The 16,897-nt window shown below is 54.5% G+C and overlaps 1 protein-coding gene across 1 annotated transcript; it reads right to left on the bottom strand.

The window, feature by feature from the left end:
- Positions 1-1,110: 1,110 nt before the first annotated feature.
- On the bottom strand, positions 1,111-14,620 carry PEX6 (peroxisomal biogenesis factor 6). Its single transcript, XM_059840773.1, has 17 exons — positions 13,743-14,620; positions 13,505-13,665; positions 13,116-13,199; positions 12,339-12,441; positions 12,029-12,165; positions 11,841-11,952; positions 9,004-9,212; positions 8,693-8,885; positions 8,265-8,341; positions 8,045-8,177; positions 5,658-5,863; positions 5,495-5,556; positions 4,936-5,044; positions 4,094-4,210; positions 3,437-3,514; positions 2,033-2,172; positions 1,111-1,726 (listed from the first exon to the last, which is right to left on the bottom strand). The coding sequence occupies exons 1-17, from the start codon at positions 14,601-14,603 to the stop codon at positions 1,590-1,592; spliced, it is 2,919 nt and encodes a 972-aa protein (XP_059696756.1). The 5' UTR covers positions 14,604-14,620; the 3' UTR covers positions 1,111-1,589.
- Between the last annotated feature and the right edge of the window lie 2,277 nt (positions 14,621-16,897).

Here is a 16,897-nt window from a genome sequence, read left to right as displayed (position 1 = left end):
GTTGCACACCCCAGCTGAGTCCCTGCAGCACTGCTCACAGGAGTGTGCTGGAACCTGTTACCTCACGTGCACCTCCCAAACAGGTGCTCACTCCTGTTCTTGACACTCCTCAGCCCCATTCAGGGGTACCCACTCCCTCACTGGAGCTCCCAGAAGGGGGAGGCTCGATGCTGGAGTCTCCACGAGTGCTTCTGCTGTGGCTGCAGCTCCCTCCCTCCCACCCTGGGGAAGATGTGGTGCCCAGATCCGGCAGCACGGAGCACTGCGGTCAGGGATAGCCCTGCCTGAACACGCTCAGGCACCAGAGCCACAGGGCTTCACCAGCTGCAAACTCACCCATGGAATGCCAGAAGCTGCTGTGGAACCAGCCCTTAGCAGAGGAGCTCCAGGGGGAGCAGGCCCTCACAGCAACACTTGGCCCAGGGATCCAGCTGTCAGCAGGCTCAGTGCCTACAGCAGGTGGGGCAAAACCTGGCACCAGCAACCCCTTAGGCTGCACAAAGCTGAGGGCAGCTGCAGGCACCTGGCCACAGCAGCTGCCAAACACAGCTCCAGTGCCATTTGTTGGGCACCCTTGGAAAAGACTGGGAAGCAGGGGCTGTGCAATGCCACCAGCAGCTGCTGTGACGCTGCAGAGGGAGGTGAGACAGGACCTCAGGGGGTCTGGGCCAAGTGGTGCTCAGCACAAATTAGGGCACACTGGGGAGCTCCAGGCTGTTCCAGACAAGGTTTGAGCATTTCCAAGGCTGAAGGTCCCCCTCTCCCTGTGACCAGTTTTTCCTCTCATCCAATGGGAATTTTGCTGCCACTTGCTCCCATTGCCTCATGTCCTGTCACCCAGTGTCTCCAGCAAGAACTGGGCTCTTCTGCAAAGGGACCTCAGCTCACAGCCAAGCAAGTGCTGCTCCCTCAGGCCTTCCTCATCCACCACAGGGTCCAGCCATTCTGGCAGGATGAGTGGCCCCAATCTAGTTCACAGTTATGCTCCCCTCTCTACCTGCAGGACAATGATTTCTCTGTACCACCCAGCCCACCCAAAAATTTGCAGGGACCCTCCTGATCCTACAGACACCATCAGAAGCAATAACTTGAGGTCAGGCAGTGAGCACCTAGTGCTAAAAAACTGTATTTATTCAGAGACTATGGAGTCTGGCCAGCTGGAGCAGCAGTGCCCTGTATCCTGCTGCCCCTCTGGCCAGCACCTCTCACTGGGGGCTGACAGCCCAACAGCAGCTGCCTCCAGCCCTGCACTTGCTGCCAAACCAGGTGCAGTTTGAGCCTTGCTACCCCACCAATGAGTGGCCTGTCAGCCATGGAGACACCACTACACTGCCCACAGCTTTGTCCCTGCAAGGAAATCACCCTGCTACGTGCCCAGCAGCCACAATGCATCGCTGACACGTGAGGGACCCTCGCAGAAGCCACCACCCTCCTGGATGAGCAGAGCAGCACTTCCAGCAGGCCTTGGCTTGGGAAACTGCACAGACACCGTTTTCACCCAAGCTCAAAAGAAGGGGGCCCGGGAGGCATCAGAGAAGAGCAGGCAGTGCCTGTTTGTGCCTGTTCTGCAGTCCCAGCTCTGCTGAGCATTAGGAGGCCGCAAACTTCTGCTGGATGAGTCTGTACCTGAGCAGCTCCTGCTCAGAGACTGATGGCTGCAACCTGGCAGCAGCCTGCAGAAAGTCTTCCATGGTCAGGATCAGAGCAGACTTCTCAGTATCCAGTCCTGCATGAGAGAAACAACATGGAAGGGCTGAGAACAGGGGCAGCTGGTAAGATCCAAAAGCCCGCTCTCCAGCCATCAAAGGAAAAGCTGTGTCTGTCTCCTTCCCCCTGGGGCCCAGCACTGGAGGTGGAGATGACCACATCTGCAGAAACTGCCTGCCTGGCAATAACCCAGAGCCCACCACTGTGGTCCCAAAGCTGCTGAGGATCTTCTCACACAGCCCAGCTACCAGCAGTGCTAACTCTCCTCTCTGGCCCTGTGTTGGGCTGCTCCAACAACTGGGACAGGTAAGGGCAGGGCACCTACCTTCCTCAATCCACTCCACCTTGCGTTTGACAGCACACATCATGGCATCTGAACACAGGGCGTAGATGTCTGCTCCTGTCAGCTGAGCTGGGCATTTTTCTAGAATGGTGGTGAGATTCACAGAAGGATCCAGTTTAAACCTGCCAAGAGAGAAAAACAGAGGTGTAAAGGCCAAGAAAAAACAGACTAGTGTGACTGGGCAGGAACAAGCAGAGCACCCATGTTTAGCTGCTTCCAGCTCTGCATGCTCAACAAAAAAAAAAAAAAAAAAAAAGTTTGCTGTACTGTTTTTTTCAACAGTCACGTTTCTTTGAAACATCCCTGCAGCAAGGTCCTCTCTCCTGCTACGCAGGATCAAAGGAAACTTTGAATCACAGCACCACAGCACAGCATGGCCTGAGTTGGAAGGATCTTAAAGATCATCCCATTCCAACTCCCCTGCCACAGGCAGGGACACCTTCCAGAAGATAAGGATGCTCCAAGCCCCATCCAGCCTGGGCTTGAACACATCCAGGAATGGGGCATCCACAGCTGCTCTGGGCCTCTCTGGTTCCAGGCTAGGAAGCATAAAGGATGCAGGGAGTAGTCTTGGAGCCATGGTGCAGGATGAACTCTCTAGAACACCATCTGTTTATGCCACTGGTGTTTGACTTCTCACCTAGATAAATTAGGTGCTCCACATGCCTGGGAACAACCTACAGTCAGGGCTGGATGAGAACATGTTTAATGACAGAGTGCAAACCACTGTAACACCAAACCGCCCCATCAGAGCCACGCCGCAGACAGTGAGCCTCCTTCAGCATGACCAGCAGCTGCTGGAGGCCGTGCTGGCCAAGACACAGGGTGTGACAAGCTGCTTGCAGCCAGCCCACACTCTCACCTCTCCTACTAACTTACGGTGACAGGCAGAGGTGATCACAGCTATCCAGGACGGAGTCCCTGCAGAGGCAGTCACAGCACTCACCCAGCTGTGGTGGGTTGTACCTCTGCACCCCAATTACAGGGCTTGCTTTTCTCCCTCCAGAGATGCTCTCAGGAGCTCAGAGCAGCTGGAAAAGCAGCCAAACCCTGCTGCTCAGCAATCCCACACAACCAGTGATTGGGAAGACACACAGTCCACAGTATGAACACCTCTGAGCACCACAGGAGGAGAGGCAATGAGCTGAATGGAGCTGCCTTCACACTTGGATGGGCACCCATCCTGTAGAAAAACCAGTCCCAGCTCAGCTTCTGGAAATTGCTCTGCCCTCCTGCCCTACCCACTGGCTGTGGCTCAGTGACCTCAGGAGCTCCCCAGGGCTCAGACATGAATCCAAGATAGAGCATGCTATGCATCATCCCCAGGAGGGCTGTGACCCCCTGGAAGGCGGTGGGAGGAGGCTGCAGGAGCACAGGGTCACTCACCTCCTGGTGACGGCGCTCAGCACCTGCAGCTGCGACTCCCGGTCCTCGCTGATGCCCACGTAGACCAGCTTGTCAAACCTGTCAGCAGAGAGAAGGCAGCTGGGAACAGGCCAAAGCAAACCCACCACAAGTGCTCAGCCCTGTGCACCAGGAGCTGCAGGACAGCTCCTTTCACTGTCCAGTTTGTGGATGATACAGAGCCTGAAGCAGCCCACGTGCTGGAGAGCAGGGCTGCTCGGAGGGACAGCAGCAGGCTGGGGAAATGGACTGACAGGAACCACCCAGGGTCCAACAACAGCAGATACAAAGTGCTGGCCCAGGACAAGCAAGTCACAGGCTTGAGGAGTGGCTGGAGGGCAGCTGTGTAGAAAGGCCCCTGGGGCACCAATTCCTGCCATTGTTTGGTGCAACAGCAGGTCCCTCATTGCCCTGCTGTGCTGCTGGGGCAGTAATCAGAGTGGTGGGGGCAACAAGCCATGGTATCTTACACTGCTGCTACAGCCACAGGCACCACCCCCCTCCTGGCTTCCTGTGAGCCAGAGGCCTTCACAAACAACCTCTGTAGAGGGAACATGGTGGGGACACAGTCCTGCTCACCACAGCCTGAGGAGCTCTGGGGAACTCCCCTGGAGTGAGGCAGGGTAGGATGTGACATACCTGCCCGGCCGTAGCAGAGCTGGGTCCAGGAGGTCAGGCCTGTTGGTGGCTCCAATGACAAACACTTCTCTGGTGGAATGAAGGCCATCAAGCTCTGCAAGGAGCTGTGAGACAACTCTGCAGGGGGCAAGACAGGATACTTAAAACTAGGTCTTGACAAGTCACCCAGTCCCTCCCTCAGCCATCAATGAAAAAGGAAGAAGTGAGGCCAGGGGCACGTCCATTTCTCGAACTTCAGCTCCTATTTCTCCTATTTCTCTTCCCTGAAGAGCCCTTACACAGCCATCCATACTTCTCCATCAGCACAGCCAGCAAGCACATAGGCTCACTGCAAAGTAGTCCAAATCCCAGACAGTCCTTCAGAACAGGAAGACTGGATGGGGACTGCCAGCTTAGCAAAAGAGCAGAGGAGGCCTAGGGAAAATAACCCTGTTTCTGGGTACCTCTAAGCTGTACACACTTTGCTTCTACCAAAAGCACCTGAAAGGTTTCCCACCACAGGGAAAGAGAAGCTAATAGGAGGACAGAACAGCGGGGGTGTGAAGGATGACCTTGGAGAGGCCAAAGGGAGCACTTGGCAGCCACAGAAGCAGATGGAGGAGACTGTCTTAACCAAATGTTTGCACAACTAGCTTGGGCAATCGGGAACCTGAGGCAATGCAAACAGCAGTACTAATGCTCAGAGAGAAGAGATAGGCCATGCTGAGAGCTGAAGAGAGCAGAGAGGGGAAAAAACAGAGAAAGAGAGGTGGAATGGACTATGCCTTTCAGGGCAATCTCCAGCACTGCCTGCAGCTGAGGCAGGAATCCTGCTCTCCCAAGGAAACCTGATGCTCACTCACCTGTCCATGACACCCCCTGAATCTCCACTTCGCCCACGACTGGGGGCCAGGGAATCCAGTTCATCAAAGAAGATAATGCAGGGAGCAGCTGCCCTGGCTCTTGCAAACACTGTGAGGAGACAGCACAAAAGGTGAAAAAGACATGGAAGAGCAGTCAACAGCAACAGGACCTGCTACATTCCCAGCAGGGAAGAGGTGTGGATGGAAACCAGATGCCCACTGTATCATCACCATCAACTGCTCCTGCCTGAGTGTCTCAACAGAATGGGGACAGACAGCACCGAGCAGGATGGGCCCTGAAGCTCAGCTGTGTCTCTGAGGAGCTGCCGTCCCATCAGGAACACCAGGAACAGGAGCAGAGAGAGCAGGAGGGGAAGCTGCAGGGAGCAGGGAACAGACTGTAGGAGACAGCTGGGTCCAAGCCCTTGCTGAGAGCTGTGGGTGGGAGTTGAGAAGGGGGGTTTAAGCACTGCCTCTGGGCAGTTGGCAAGGGGGGGTTTAAGCACCCTGCAGCACTACAGAAAAGCCCCACGTGCAGGAGCAGGATGCACGTCCTCACCATTGCGCACGTTCTCCTCGCTTTGCCCAACGTACATGTTGATGAGCTCCGGCCCCTTCACGCTGTGGGGCAGGGAGAAGAGGAAGCCAGTTAGAGGACACCCATCCCCAGCCAGCAGGAAGTCAGTCCGATTGTGTGAACCCCCCCTCACATTTCTCCTCACCTAAGGAATGTCATGGTGCATGTTGTTGCCACAGCTTTTGCCAGCAAGGTCTTCCCTGTCCCTGGAGGCCCGTACAGCAGCAGCCCGGAGCGGCACAGCCCCAGTGACAGCAGCTCTGGGTGCTCCAAGGGCAACTGGATAGTGTCCAGGATCTCCTTCTTCACCTCCTGCAGCCCACCAACATCCTGCCAGGACACCGAGGGGATCTGCCAAGAGAGGGAGAATCCTTGTCAGCACTTACTCCTGAGCCCTGAGCGTGCCTGGGCAGCTCCAGTACCCAGTATCCACATTTCCCCTCTTCTGAGCTTTGCAAGGGAGAAACCAAATTGTACAAACAGGTCCCAGGCACACTGCACTCACAGAGTGCACTTCATCTCCAATCCTCCAGTGCCCCTTGGACCATCTGTCAGCAAAAATGCCCCAGGGAAAGTATCTGGCAGGGTTGCCTGCAGCTTGGAGGGGAGAGAGTCTTGCTGCAGGCAGCCTTTGGGATGCATGAGGGAAGGTAAAAATAAGAATAAAAAATTAAAAAAAAAAAAAAGAAATCTACATCTTGCAACTATGAGTGACTTGTATTCAGGACACCTTGTCCCCCACAGGGGTGAGACTGTGCAGGGGCTTCACACCTTGCAGAGGGACAGAACCTGGGCTGCCAGGAGCTCTGTGATGGCAAGGAGGATGTGAGGGAGAGACATCCTCCAGGACAGTGTCTGGAGCACTCACTGCTCTTGAAAGGGGGGACGCAAGAACAAAGTCCATGTATGCTCACGAGAAATAGATAGGGAGGGGGTCAGCTGCAGACATGTGAGGGGTCACGGAGAACAGAGAGAAGACATCAAACCTGAGATGGGTGAGCCAAGGCCTCTTGGGTTATTTTGTGCTGAGCAAAACTATCCCAGAGCATGCTGCTGCTCTGCTCACCACTTTAGGAATAGCTGGAATGCCACAGCATGCATGACATCCTCCTGAGAGTCAGAGCAGGTCTTCTGGGAAAGCCCCACACTTCCCCCCAACCTGATGGCTGTTGGTGCCAGCAGAAGTGGGGAGTTTAAAAATAGCTTAGGGCAAAATTCTTCCCCCCTCAGCCAATTTGCATCTCCTTCCTTCACTACTGAAAATGATGTTATTTCTTTAGCTGTCCACCAGGAAAAATTGGTCAAACAAAACAAGGATTTTCAGAAAAAAACCCAACTTTTAAAGCAAAAGGTCACAGGCCCTTCTTTTGCAGTGACAAGGAATGGAAGAGTTGCCCTCTCCTCTGTACTTCTGCTCATCCTGCCTTGCTAGAGAGAGCTCTACAGACACGAGCACAGGAGCTGGGAAACTGCAAGGTTGTTTTCAGGGGAGCACACAGTAAGTCTAAGACATGGTGCAGACACTGTTAACAAAAGGAGGTTTGGAATCAATTCTCTCCAAAAGGCTCAGGCTGTAAGTGCAGACCAATGTGTGACTAACCAGAAAGTGCAAGCAGGGAACTGAAAGCAATGTTGAGAGTATCCAGGTCTGCTAATGGGCTTCCTGACCACAACCAATTACTAAAAAATCAATGAAGGAACGTAAAATACAAACACAATTAACTCCCATTCACACAGCTCAGTGCTGAGCATGCTCTGTGGTTATTTGTCTTACAGCAAACTTGGTGAACACCAGCAAACAGAGCTCACTGCATGAATTAAGTGGGCAGCTGGGGAAGGTGCCAGAGGAACTGCTCCAAGGCCAAGGCTTCCTGTACTGTGCTGAACTCAGTTGTTGGCACTCAGGGGCATGGAAAAGAGGTTCTGATCACTTTGCTTGGTCTCAACACCACATTACCCAGCCAAACCAGTCACCCCAAATGCTGCTTCCTGGGTGCCAAGCTGCCAGAGGCAGATCACTGCCCTTCTGAGGAGCTGACTGCTGGTTTTCTCAGACTCTCCATGTCACTCTCCCTGAAGAAACCCCAAGTTCTTCAAACTGCCTGTCTGTCAGAAAAGTCCATCCTGGCTCAAGCAGCATCCAAGGCCAGAGATCAAGTCTAAGGCTTATCACACCTGTGGAGAAACTCCCTCACCAGCCTGTGCCACAGCCCCTCTGTTCCCTCAGGCCAGGGGAGATCTCAGGGAGGCAGCCTCTGGCCCCCAAGAGGCTGAGCTGCACAGCTGGCACCCCTCCAGCACCACTGGTCAGCATTTAGCACTGCATGAGCTTCCCTGACAAATTCCAAGCGAAGAGGGTGAAAATTGGTGGGGGAAGTCCAGAGGACTGTTTCTCACTGAAAGCTGAGGGAATACAGGGAAGGACAGAGCAGGAAGCAACATGTCAGAACACAGCCCTGCAAGATCTGTGATGGGCATCTTGAGCCAAGAGCTCTGCAGAACCCACCCCCTCCTTGTGCCCCAACATCTCACCTTTGGGGCTCCCACTGCCTGCGAGTGGGCATCGTGCAGCTGCTCCAGTGCAGCACTAAAATCCTCCTCGAGCACGGGGAACCCTGCAGTGCAAAAATCCCTCTCCACTTCTTCACTCAGCCCATCTGGAAAACTGGTGAGGAAAGAAAGGAAAAGGAGTCAGACTCTGCCCCACCACTGGCTGCAGCCCCTGCCCTCCCCATGCTGCTGCCTGTGCTACCTCAAGGCCTGGATGCGGGTGCAAGCAGCCCGGCTGCTGTGGGACAACAAGGCACAGAAATCTCCCAGCACAAATCCCTGTGAATGTGGAAACAAACAGCATCAGTTCAGTCCCTCCCCAGAGCTACACCTAGGCCATAAAAAGTATAGGGAAAAATTCCTTGCAGAGCTGTTCCTTGAGAAAGCTGCTTCTGCTTAGAGGCTCTAGCCTAATTTTTTTTTTTTCATTAGCAGAGCTGAACATCAGCCAACACCTCTGCGAAAGGTGTGGACTAGAAATCTGCATTTAAAAGCTGATGTCTGAGCACCAGGATAACCACTGAAGAAGTTGTCTGGGCTGTGTGGGAATTACCCCCTTTCTCCAAGGGGGGAGATTGGCCCAGCACTCCCAGCCTGGCCATCCCCACATGCTACTGTGGTTTTACTCACTGCAGTCCTGCGGGCCAGCTTGGACAGGCTCACTTCTTTGCCCAGAGGCAGGCTGGCAGTCAGCATGCTCAGCATCAACCTCCTCTGCTCCTCTGAAGGGGCTTCAATCTTCACCTCATGAAGGAAAGCAGTCTGCACATCTGTGGGAACATTCTGGGGCTTGCTGGTTGTGCCAATCACCAGGACAGGGTGGCTGTGGGGAGAAAGGCGACAGTGCATGGTCTCAGCTCTGTGGAAGCACCCTCTTACACTGCCATCACATATCCCAACTCACTTCCCTTGGAGAAGCAAACAACATGCAGGGTCCATACCTCAGTGCTGGGTCTGTGTCCAGGAGCAGCTGCCTCAGGGCAGCAATGACCCTGGCATCCTCCCCGAGCCCGTCTCGCTCCCTGCCAAGCACCTCGATGTCTTTCAGCAGGAGCACACAGGGCTGGTACTGCTGGGCCTGGCTGAAGGCCACCTGCACTTTCTCCTCGGTGGCTGCACTGGTGTCACTGCACAAACTGACACAATCGACCTGCCAGACACACACACAAGGCAGTTGCAACATGCACGGCTGGGGGACATAGGACAACATTCCACAGAGCTTTCCACGGGCAAGTCACGGCTCAGAGGAGATCAAACTTGGTGTTTCCCAATACTTCCTGAATATGACTTTCAGGTCATATTCAAAAGAGGCACATTGTGGATGCCTTAGCATGGATAAATGGCTGTCTCTAGCTTCTCTGCAAGAGGTGAGGTAGGCAGGAGGGTCTTATCTGAAAAAGGGACCAGAGAAATCAAGACAGTGGATATCACAGCTCAGCAGCCTAAGCTGGAAGGAAGGAGAGAGCTGTGGAAGACAGGGAGAACAAAGTATCTTGCAGAACAGTGCACTAAGTAGAGGAGGAGGCCCAGGAAACTGCTCAACCAGTGCCAGACAGGCTCAAAGTGCAGGAGGAAGGTAAAGGGGATGGATGTTTGGGGGCAAGTCAGAGATGGCAAGAGGCCCAGACACTGTTTACAAAGCAAACACTTGCTGAAGCCATCCAAGGGAAGAGGTGACTGGTGAGCCTTGAACAGCAGCCTGGGAACAGGCAGTGCTGCCTCCTGGTGCTGTGAGGTTCTCCATGGAGACTCAAACCATTTCTGGGAATCCCCGAGTTTCATCCTCAGAAAAGGCAGCCTGAAGCAGGGAGAGCAGCTCCCTAAAGGCTAAGGACAGGGACAGAGTGCAGAGGAACTCCTGGGCTCCACGTACTACAGGGAAAAAAAAGGAGTTAGGGTTGTGGCAGACCTAATGGCAGCAGTATCTGTATGCAAGTACTGAAAGGCAGAGAGAAAGGACAAAAAATTGTTTATCATCAAGTGGTGGACATTAGAGCAGGAAAGAATTCCTGTGTCCTGGTGGGATGGCAGACACATGAGCCAGAGGAAGGGAAGAGCAGGTGGAATGGCACTGTAAGCACTGCAGTCAGTGAGAAAAGGAGGGGAGAGTGTAAAAGCTGGGGTAGGAGCATAAGACAGACAGACAGTATCTCTGTCTTCAGCAGTTTAGTGTGTTAATACTTAAAAGCAAAACACAACCCTGAAACCAGAGCTGTAGCCTTGCACACACACCACACTAGAACCTGAGGCCACCTGACAGGACATGGCAGTGACAGAGTGCTTCCAAGGACATCCTAAACATGGATCTGAGGGTCCTGTGAAATCCCTGCAATCTTGCATTGGATCCCAAGAGCTGTGGCACATCTTCAGAAAAGTCAGAGCTCAGCATCACAAAGGATCACGTCCAGATGAGCTGCACAGCAGCGGGCCAAGGCACTATCTACCTGCTCCACTGACCCAGTGTTACAGCTTTACTTGGAGAGATAAGAACAGGAAAAGAGTTTACTCTCAAAATATCCACCAAGAAAAGGAGCAAGCCCATGATTTCCTTCCACAAAAAGAGGAATCTTCCAGCCCTATTCTTTCCATTTTTCTTCTTCTTCCACATCCTTTCAGAATTTCAGAAAGTTTCCTAGAAAAGTCACCATGTGATTTCCTCTCACTTTTGCAAAAGTATCTCTACACAAGGAAATGAAAGCATTTGTGGGATAATCCCACACTGTCAGAGTGAACAAAAGAGGTATGCTGGAGGAAAACAGCAATTTTACTAAGTCAGTGAAGACTCTGTTGGTTCCCAGAGCCTTTTGTGTTGGACAGAGACAGATGCTAGACCTCATTTTGGCCATCCAGGCACATAACATTCCCATCAAAAGGGCTTTTCCCAGTCAGATGTGGTTTTGTAACAGTAGATTTCTCATCCAAATACTTTCACCTACACAGAGAAACATCTCCTTTAGCTTGCCTGCTCCCACTAGCTTCATCTGACAGTCAGGCCTCATGCTGGCACAGAGAAAAGTAAACACCTTCCATGCTCTGCTGACCTCTCAAGCTCTTGTGAAAAATCTCTTTCAAAAAGATCTTGTAAAAACTTGCATCAGACTCTCCCTTAATTCTTTATTTTTCAATCTGAAGAATTTATTCAGCTTTTCCCCACACAGAAACTGCTCTAGACCCCTGATCTTACCCAGTGTCCTTCTCCGAATTTTTCCAGTTCAGTTTTATGCTTTTGTAATGGGGAGACCAGAACTGTCCATGATATTCAATCTGTGTCAAGACATGGATTTGCATAGCAACAGCACCCACTCTCAAGTTTGTTTCATAAAATGTGATCTGATTTTTTACACATACAGAGAGCAGAGCACAAGTTTTCATGGGGCCATAGACATAAAACCAAATTCTTAATTAATACTGACAGTCAGCTGGAACTGTATCATATTCCACATTAAACCAACTCCAGTGAATTTCACCTGCCACTTCACTGCTCTTGGCAGGGGGTGGTGGTGAATGTGAACACAGTTACAGGGCAGCTGTTTTCCTTGCCAAGAGATTTTGAGCCAGGTCTGGGACACGTGCTAGCATGAAAACCAAGGGCTGCTTTTCTTTTCCCTCTCAGCTCAAGAAGATCTCAGCATCATTTGTGCCTCACTTGTCTGCATCTGCACATGGAAGCAGCTCCTGGATAGGCTCATGCCATAGCTGCAGCAGGGCTTAAAAAACATTTCCATAATCCTCAGTCTGTTGTAAATCCACCAATCCACTTGGCCCCAGGAGGAATTACCTTGAAGAGGTGGAGGTTGAGGCAGCTGCACACAGCTCTGACAGCCATCAGCTTCCCACTGCCGCTCGGCCCCGAGAGGAGAACGCTGCCCACGCCGCTCAGCGCACTGGCCCTGCAACAGACAGGGAGGGGAGTTCTTCCTGTGGCCCCACCTCTTCCAGGGCTCTCCCCAAGGAATTCTCACTCACCGGCGGTGCAGGTGGGGCCGAAGAGCATCGCAGAGCTGTTTCACCACGTCACAAAGTCCCGCAGGAGACAAACTGCTCCAGAACTCATTGCTGTTATAGGCTGGGGCAGATGGCACAGTGCTGTTTGTTGAACCCACCTGTGAGAAAGCAAAAGCACCACCCAAGTAAAGACCGCTGCCAAGTGACAGAATCTGTCCTGAAATGTCATTTTCCAACAGGCAGGAGGCACAAGCCTCCACAGGTACATTTGTCATCCACAGTGCAAGCTCAGCCTCAGATCTCCCCTCTCTGCTCTCTACCAACATCTCACCAGATAGAGAGACGTGTTCTGGGTGTCCACCAGGTAACCCTCAGACTGCTCGCCTTCCACCATGCCTACAATCTTCTTCACCTTGAAATAAAGCTCTGGCCACCTAAGGGAAAAAAAACAAGCACTCTTAAGTGCTTAGCCAAGATCTTGAGGGAAGGAACAATGCAAATGTCAACAAGAAGACAGGTCATAAGCACAGGTAAGCAGAGAAACTCTTGTCCTCTTGCAGTATGCACAAGGATCAGCCAATGTGAAAGTTGGGAATGCCACTGGGAGCACCCTTATCCTGATACAGAGGGGACGTTCTCCCATTTAGCACAACTGTTGCAAAGCCACATGAGCAAAACCAAGAAAGGCAGAACTGGTGGCCAAGCAGAAAGTTAATCTAACATGAACTCCTAGGGCTTATATGCACAATTTGTTTTTTGTCACAAGTTGAGAAGCCCAGCTCCCACTCTGCTTTGTTTATGTGGCTCTGACTGCCCTCAAGCCACCCTTTCCTCTTTACTCTTTATCCCCATCAGTTGCTCTACCTCTTTTTTTCCTTTCTTCCCTTCCTATTCGAATGAGCTAACGGAGGCCTCCCTCTTAGCTTCAGCCCTCCATAATACAGCAAAAACATTTTCCTCTTCCCAGTATATTAACAGACAGCTAAAACACTAGAATCCAGGGACAGATCAGAATGGAATAAACTGTCTGATTTCAAGAGAGTCTATAGTGAAAAAGCATCTTTGCTCTTCTGGTACCAAGTAATAGAGCCACAGTGTGTTGACCTACCTTAGGAACTTGTCTGCATTTAGTTCTATAAACTCAGCATTTCCAAATGTTGGAACACACAGGATGTCTCCCTCCTGGACCAGCCTACAAAAAACCCAGAAGAGTTTCACGAGTGAAAGACAGTAAATCCTTCTGGCTGTGTGGTCTCCCTGCTCTGCACCACTTGTGGTTTTACAGAAAACACAGAGACTTGAAGATGACTTCTGAAGGACAGGACAAGAAGTGTTGTGTCCAAGCCGAGCATACTCCTGATAGGACAATGCAAGGGGATATTCTAAAACTTCACAGCACCGGCCCTGGAGGTGTCGATGTGCACGTCCCCAGCGTGCGGCACAAACAGACAGTGCATCTCACCAGTCTGCCCCGAGTGCCCACCCCGCACAGCTCACCGCGGCGTTTCGAAGTGCCTGTAGAGCACGCAGTCGTAGCTTCCCCGAGTGCTGTAGGCCGGCGAGCAGACGATTTCCAGGTGCAGCTCCTTGGCGAACGGCGGCACAGAGAGCACAGACCGGCTGCCCTTCCCATCCGCGGAGCCCGTCCTTTCGTACCTCTGCGGAGGGCAAGGGGGCGCACCGTGAGCCGCGGCTGCCGCCGGCCCGCTCCCCGGGCTGCCCGGCCTCGGCTCACCTGCAGCCGGAGCTGTGCGGGGGCGGCGGGGTCGCAGCCCAGGTTGAAGGCCAGGGCCGGGGCCAGCAGCGCGGTGCCGTCGGCGGGGCCGCGGCGGGCGGCCCGCGGGTACTCCCAGGGCGGCGGCCGCGCCAGCAGCGCCGCCAGGTGCTCTCGGGCCGCCCCCTCGGCGCCCACCCGCACCCACTCGCCCTGGAACAGCCCCAGCGCCAGGAGCCCGCGCCGGCTCACCCACACCTCCGCCCCGCCGCCGCCCGCCCCGCCGGGCACCGCCCGCAGCCGCGGGCCGGCGGCGGCGGCGGCGAAGCGGGAGACGAGGGGCGGCGCGGCGGCGGCGGAGGGGGGGCGGCCGCGGGCGGTGCCCGGCGGGGCGGGCGGCGGGGGGGCGAGAGCGGTGCGCGTCCCGCTGCCCAGCAACCCCTGGAGAGCCGGGCGCGCCTCCAGCACCAGCGGGCCCGGCCCGGGGCCCGGCCCCGGCAGCGCCTCGCCCCGCCGCGCCAGCACCGCGCCGCCCGCCAGCCTCCCCGCCCGCCCCGCCGCCCCCAGCAGCACCCAGGCGAGCGCCGGCGGGCTCCGCACGGGCCACACGGCCACCCTGCGGCCGGCCGCCAGCCCCAGCCGCCGCAGCAGCGCCCCGCGCAGCCAGAGCTCCGCGCCGCGCCGCCCGCCCGCCTCCAGCGCCACGGCGCTCAGCAGCACCGGCTGCGCCCCGCCGCGCCCCGCCGGCCGCACCGCCAGCACCAGCGCGCCGCCCCGCCCGCGCAGCGCCGCGCACAGCCCCGCCGGCGCCAGCAGCAGCGCCGTGGCCGGAGACAGCTCGGCCGGCGGCGCGTCCAGCGGGCGCAGCACGGCCACCGCCATCGCGCCGGCGGCACAGGCAGCGGGGGCGGGCCGGGGCGGAGCGCGGTGCCCGCCCCGCCCCGCCGAGGCCGCAGAGCGGCGGCGCGGGGCGGCCCCGGACCGTGCTGGGGCGGTGCGCTCCGGCGCTCGTTCCGAGCCGTGCGGGCGGCAGCGACACCCGGTGACGGCGGGCCCGTTCTCCGCGGCTCCGGCAGTCTGCAGCCTGCGGAAGGTGGGACAGAGGGGGAAGGTGGCCAAAGAAGCGGGCGGGGATTTTGCTGTTCCGCGCCCCCCGCGAGCCTCACGGCCGCGCAGCGTGGGATCGAGGGAAAGAGCACTCGGTGCCCTCGCCTGTGGCAGCCTGAGGAGATTTTGCGGGCTGGACAGGTGCACCTGGTTTAAAAGAATGGACTTGTATTGGTGTTAGTGTTGAATTAACCTAGGAAATCATAGAATAGCCTGAGTCGGGACACATAGAATCATCAAAGCCCAACTTCTGAAGGACAGATAGAATCATCAAAGCCCAACTTCTGTCCCTGCACAGGACAACCCCAGTAATGACAGAGAATGCCCGAGAGTATTGTCCATACACCCAATGAACTCTATCGGGCTTGGTGCTGTAACCGCTTCCCTGGGGAGCCTGTTCCAGTGCCCAACCACCCTCTGGGTGAAGAAACTTTTCCTAATATCCAACTTAAACCTCCCCTGATACAGCTTTAGAACCATTCTGTCTCGTCCTGTCACTGGTCACCAGAGACAAAAGATGAGCGTCTGTCCCACTTCTTTAATCGTGCAGACTGCCATGGGATCTCTCTCCTCAGTCTCCTCCAGGCTGAACAGACCAAGTGACCTCAGCTGTTCCTCACACGGCTTCCCCTCCGGACCCTTCACCATCTTCTTAACCCTCCTTTGGAAGATCTCTAATAATTTTAATGTCTGTTTTACATGGCAGTGCCCAAAACTGCCCCCAGAACTCGCGGTGAGGCCGCCCCAGTGCAGAGCAGGGAGGAACAATCCCCTTCCTCATGCAGCAGGCGATGCTGTGCCTGATGCACCCCAGGACAGGGTTGGCCTGTCTGGAGAAAGTCAGAGGCTCTGATCAGCGCCTGTGCCCTCTGCCAGAGACTTCTCATTGTATCAAGTGCCTGTTGGGGATGCAAGACGAGAGTCATGAAACGCAAACCCCGCAGGATTCTTGAATTCTGCATCCACAGCAGACGCGCCCCCGCAGGGGTCTGTGGCAATGAGGGGAAGGAGTGAGGCTTGCAGCTGCCTCTGGGCTCCAGGCAGCCTCCTCCTCTCCTCCTCGCCGTGTCCCATCGCCCCGCTCCACACGAGGGAGCGCTTACAAAGCGTTCGGACTCGCTCGCTGAGCTCCCAGTCTGAAAATCGAACCTGCAGCTTGGGAGGATCGGCCAAAACAAAGTGACACAGATTTCAATATTGCTAAAGCTGTACGGAAATGCCACCATGAAGATGCTTCTTCAAATGCTGCCCTGCAGTCTTCTCTGCTCTTGGCCCATCACTGGGACGTAAGAAAAATGTGACTACCAGTGGTTGGGTCATTTTTTCTCTGCTTTAAAACAAGGGAAATCAAGCAGAGAGTGGGACACCCCCACCACTCCCCGCAGGGTGCCTGGCAGTCAGCTTCCAGTCAGTGAAGAGATCTGCATGTGCTGAGCACTGGCTTTGAATTCACTGACTTCTCTTGCCTGGACCACATGGAAGGGATCTTCTGTGGCAAGGTTCCTCACTCGGGGCTCACCAAATGTGGTGGTGTTCATAGGGGTCCCAGGATGAGGGAAGAGATGAGAATCTCGACTCCACGTTTCAGAAGGCTGACTTATTTTCTTATGATATATATTATATTAAAACTATACCAAAAGAAGAGAAGAAAGGATTTCATCAGAAGGCTAGCAAGGAAAGAAAAGGAATGATAATAAAATCTTGTGACTGCTCACAGCCTCAACACAGGTGGCTGTCATTGGTCATCAAGTAAAAAATTTCACATGCTGGGTAAACAGTTCTCCAGATCACATTCCAAAGCAGCAAAACATGGAGAAGCTGAAGCTTCTCAGCTTCTCAGGAGAAAAGATCCTAGCAAAAGGATTTTTCATAAAATATGTCTGTGACAATCTTCTGCTTGAGCAAGTGCAGCACTTGTGGCTGAGCCCAGGGCTCCTTACAAAGGGAAGCTCATGGCACCAGGCCCTGATGTGGTCACCAGGATGGCTGTGGGGTCTCACATGGAGCAGTGGAGATGTGTGCAAGTGACAGCCATTGCCCTACATCAGGGTCACATTCTTGTCACTGGA

This window comes from Haemorhous mexicanus, chromosome 3 (genome assembly GCF_027477595.1).
Source record: "Haemorhous mexicanus isolate bHaeMex1 chromosome 3, bHaeMex1.pri, whole genome shotgun sequence".
In the NCBI taxonomy this organism is placed as follows: Eukaryota; Metazoa; Chordata; class Aves; order Passeriformes; family Fringillidae; genus Haemorhous; species Haemorhous mexicanus.
The sequence above is the reverse complement of the archived record's forward strand: the minus strand, read 5'-3'. Positions and strand labels throughout refer to the sequence as shown.

What these genes read in the sequence shown, in the direction of transcription:
- PEX6 (XM_059840773.1), bottom strand. Translation starts at nt 14,603, where the DNA reads ATGGCGGTGGCCGTGCTGCGCCCGCTGGACGCGCCGCCGGCCGAGCTG. An exon ending in AGGCAGTGGGAGCCCCAAAG is followed by an intron (nt 5,864 to 8,044) that starts GTGAGATGTTGG and finishes CTCTCTTGGCAG; the next exon opens with ATCCCCTCGGTGTCCTGGCA. An exon ending in CTGAGCGCCGTCACCAGGAG is followed by an intron (nt 2,173 to 3,436) that starts GTGAGTGACCCT and finishes CTCTCTTGGCAG; the next exon opens with GTTTAAACTGGATCCTTCTG.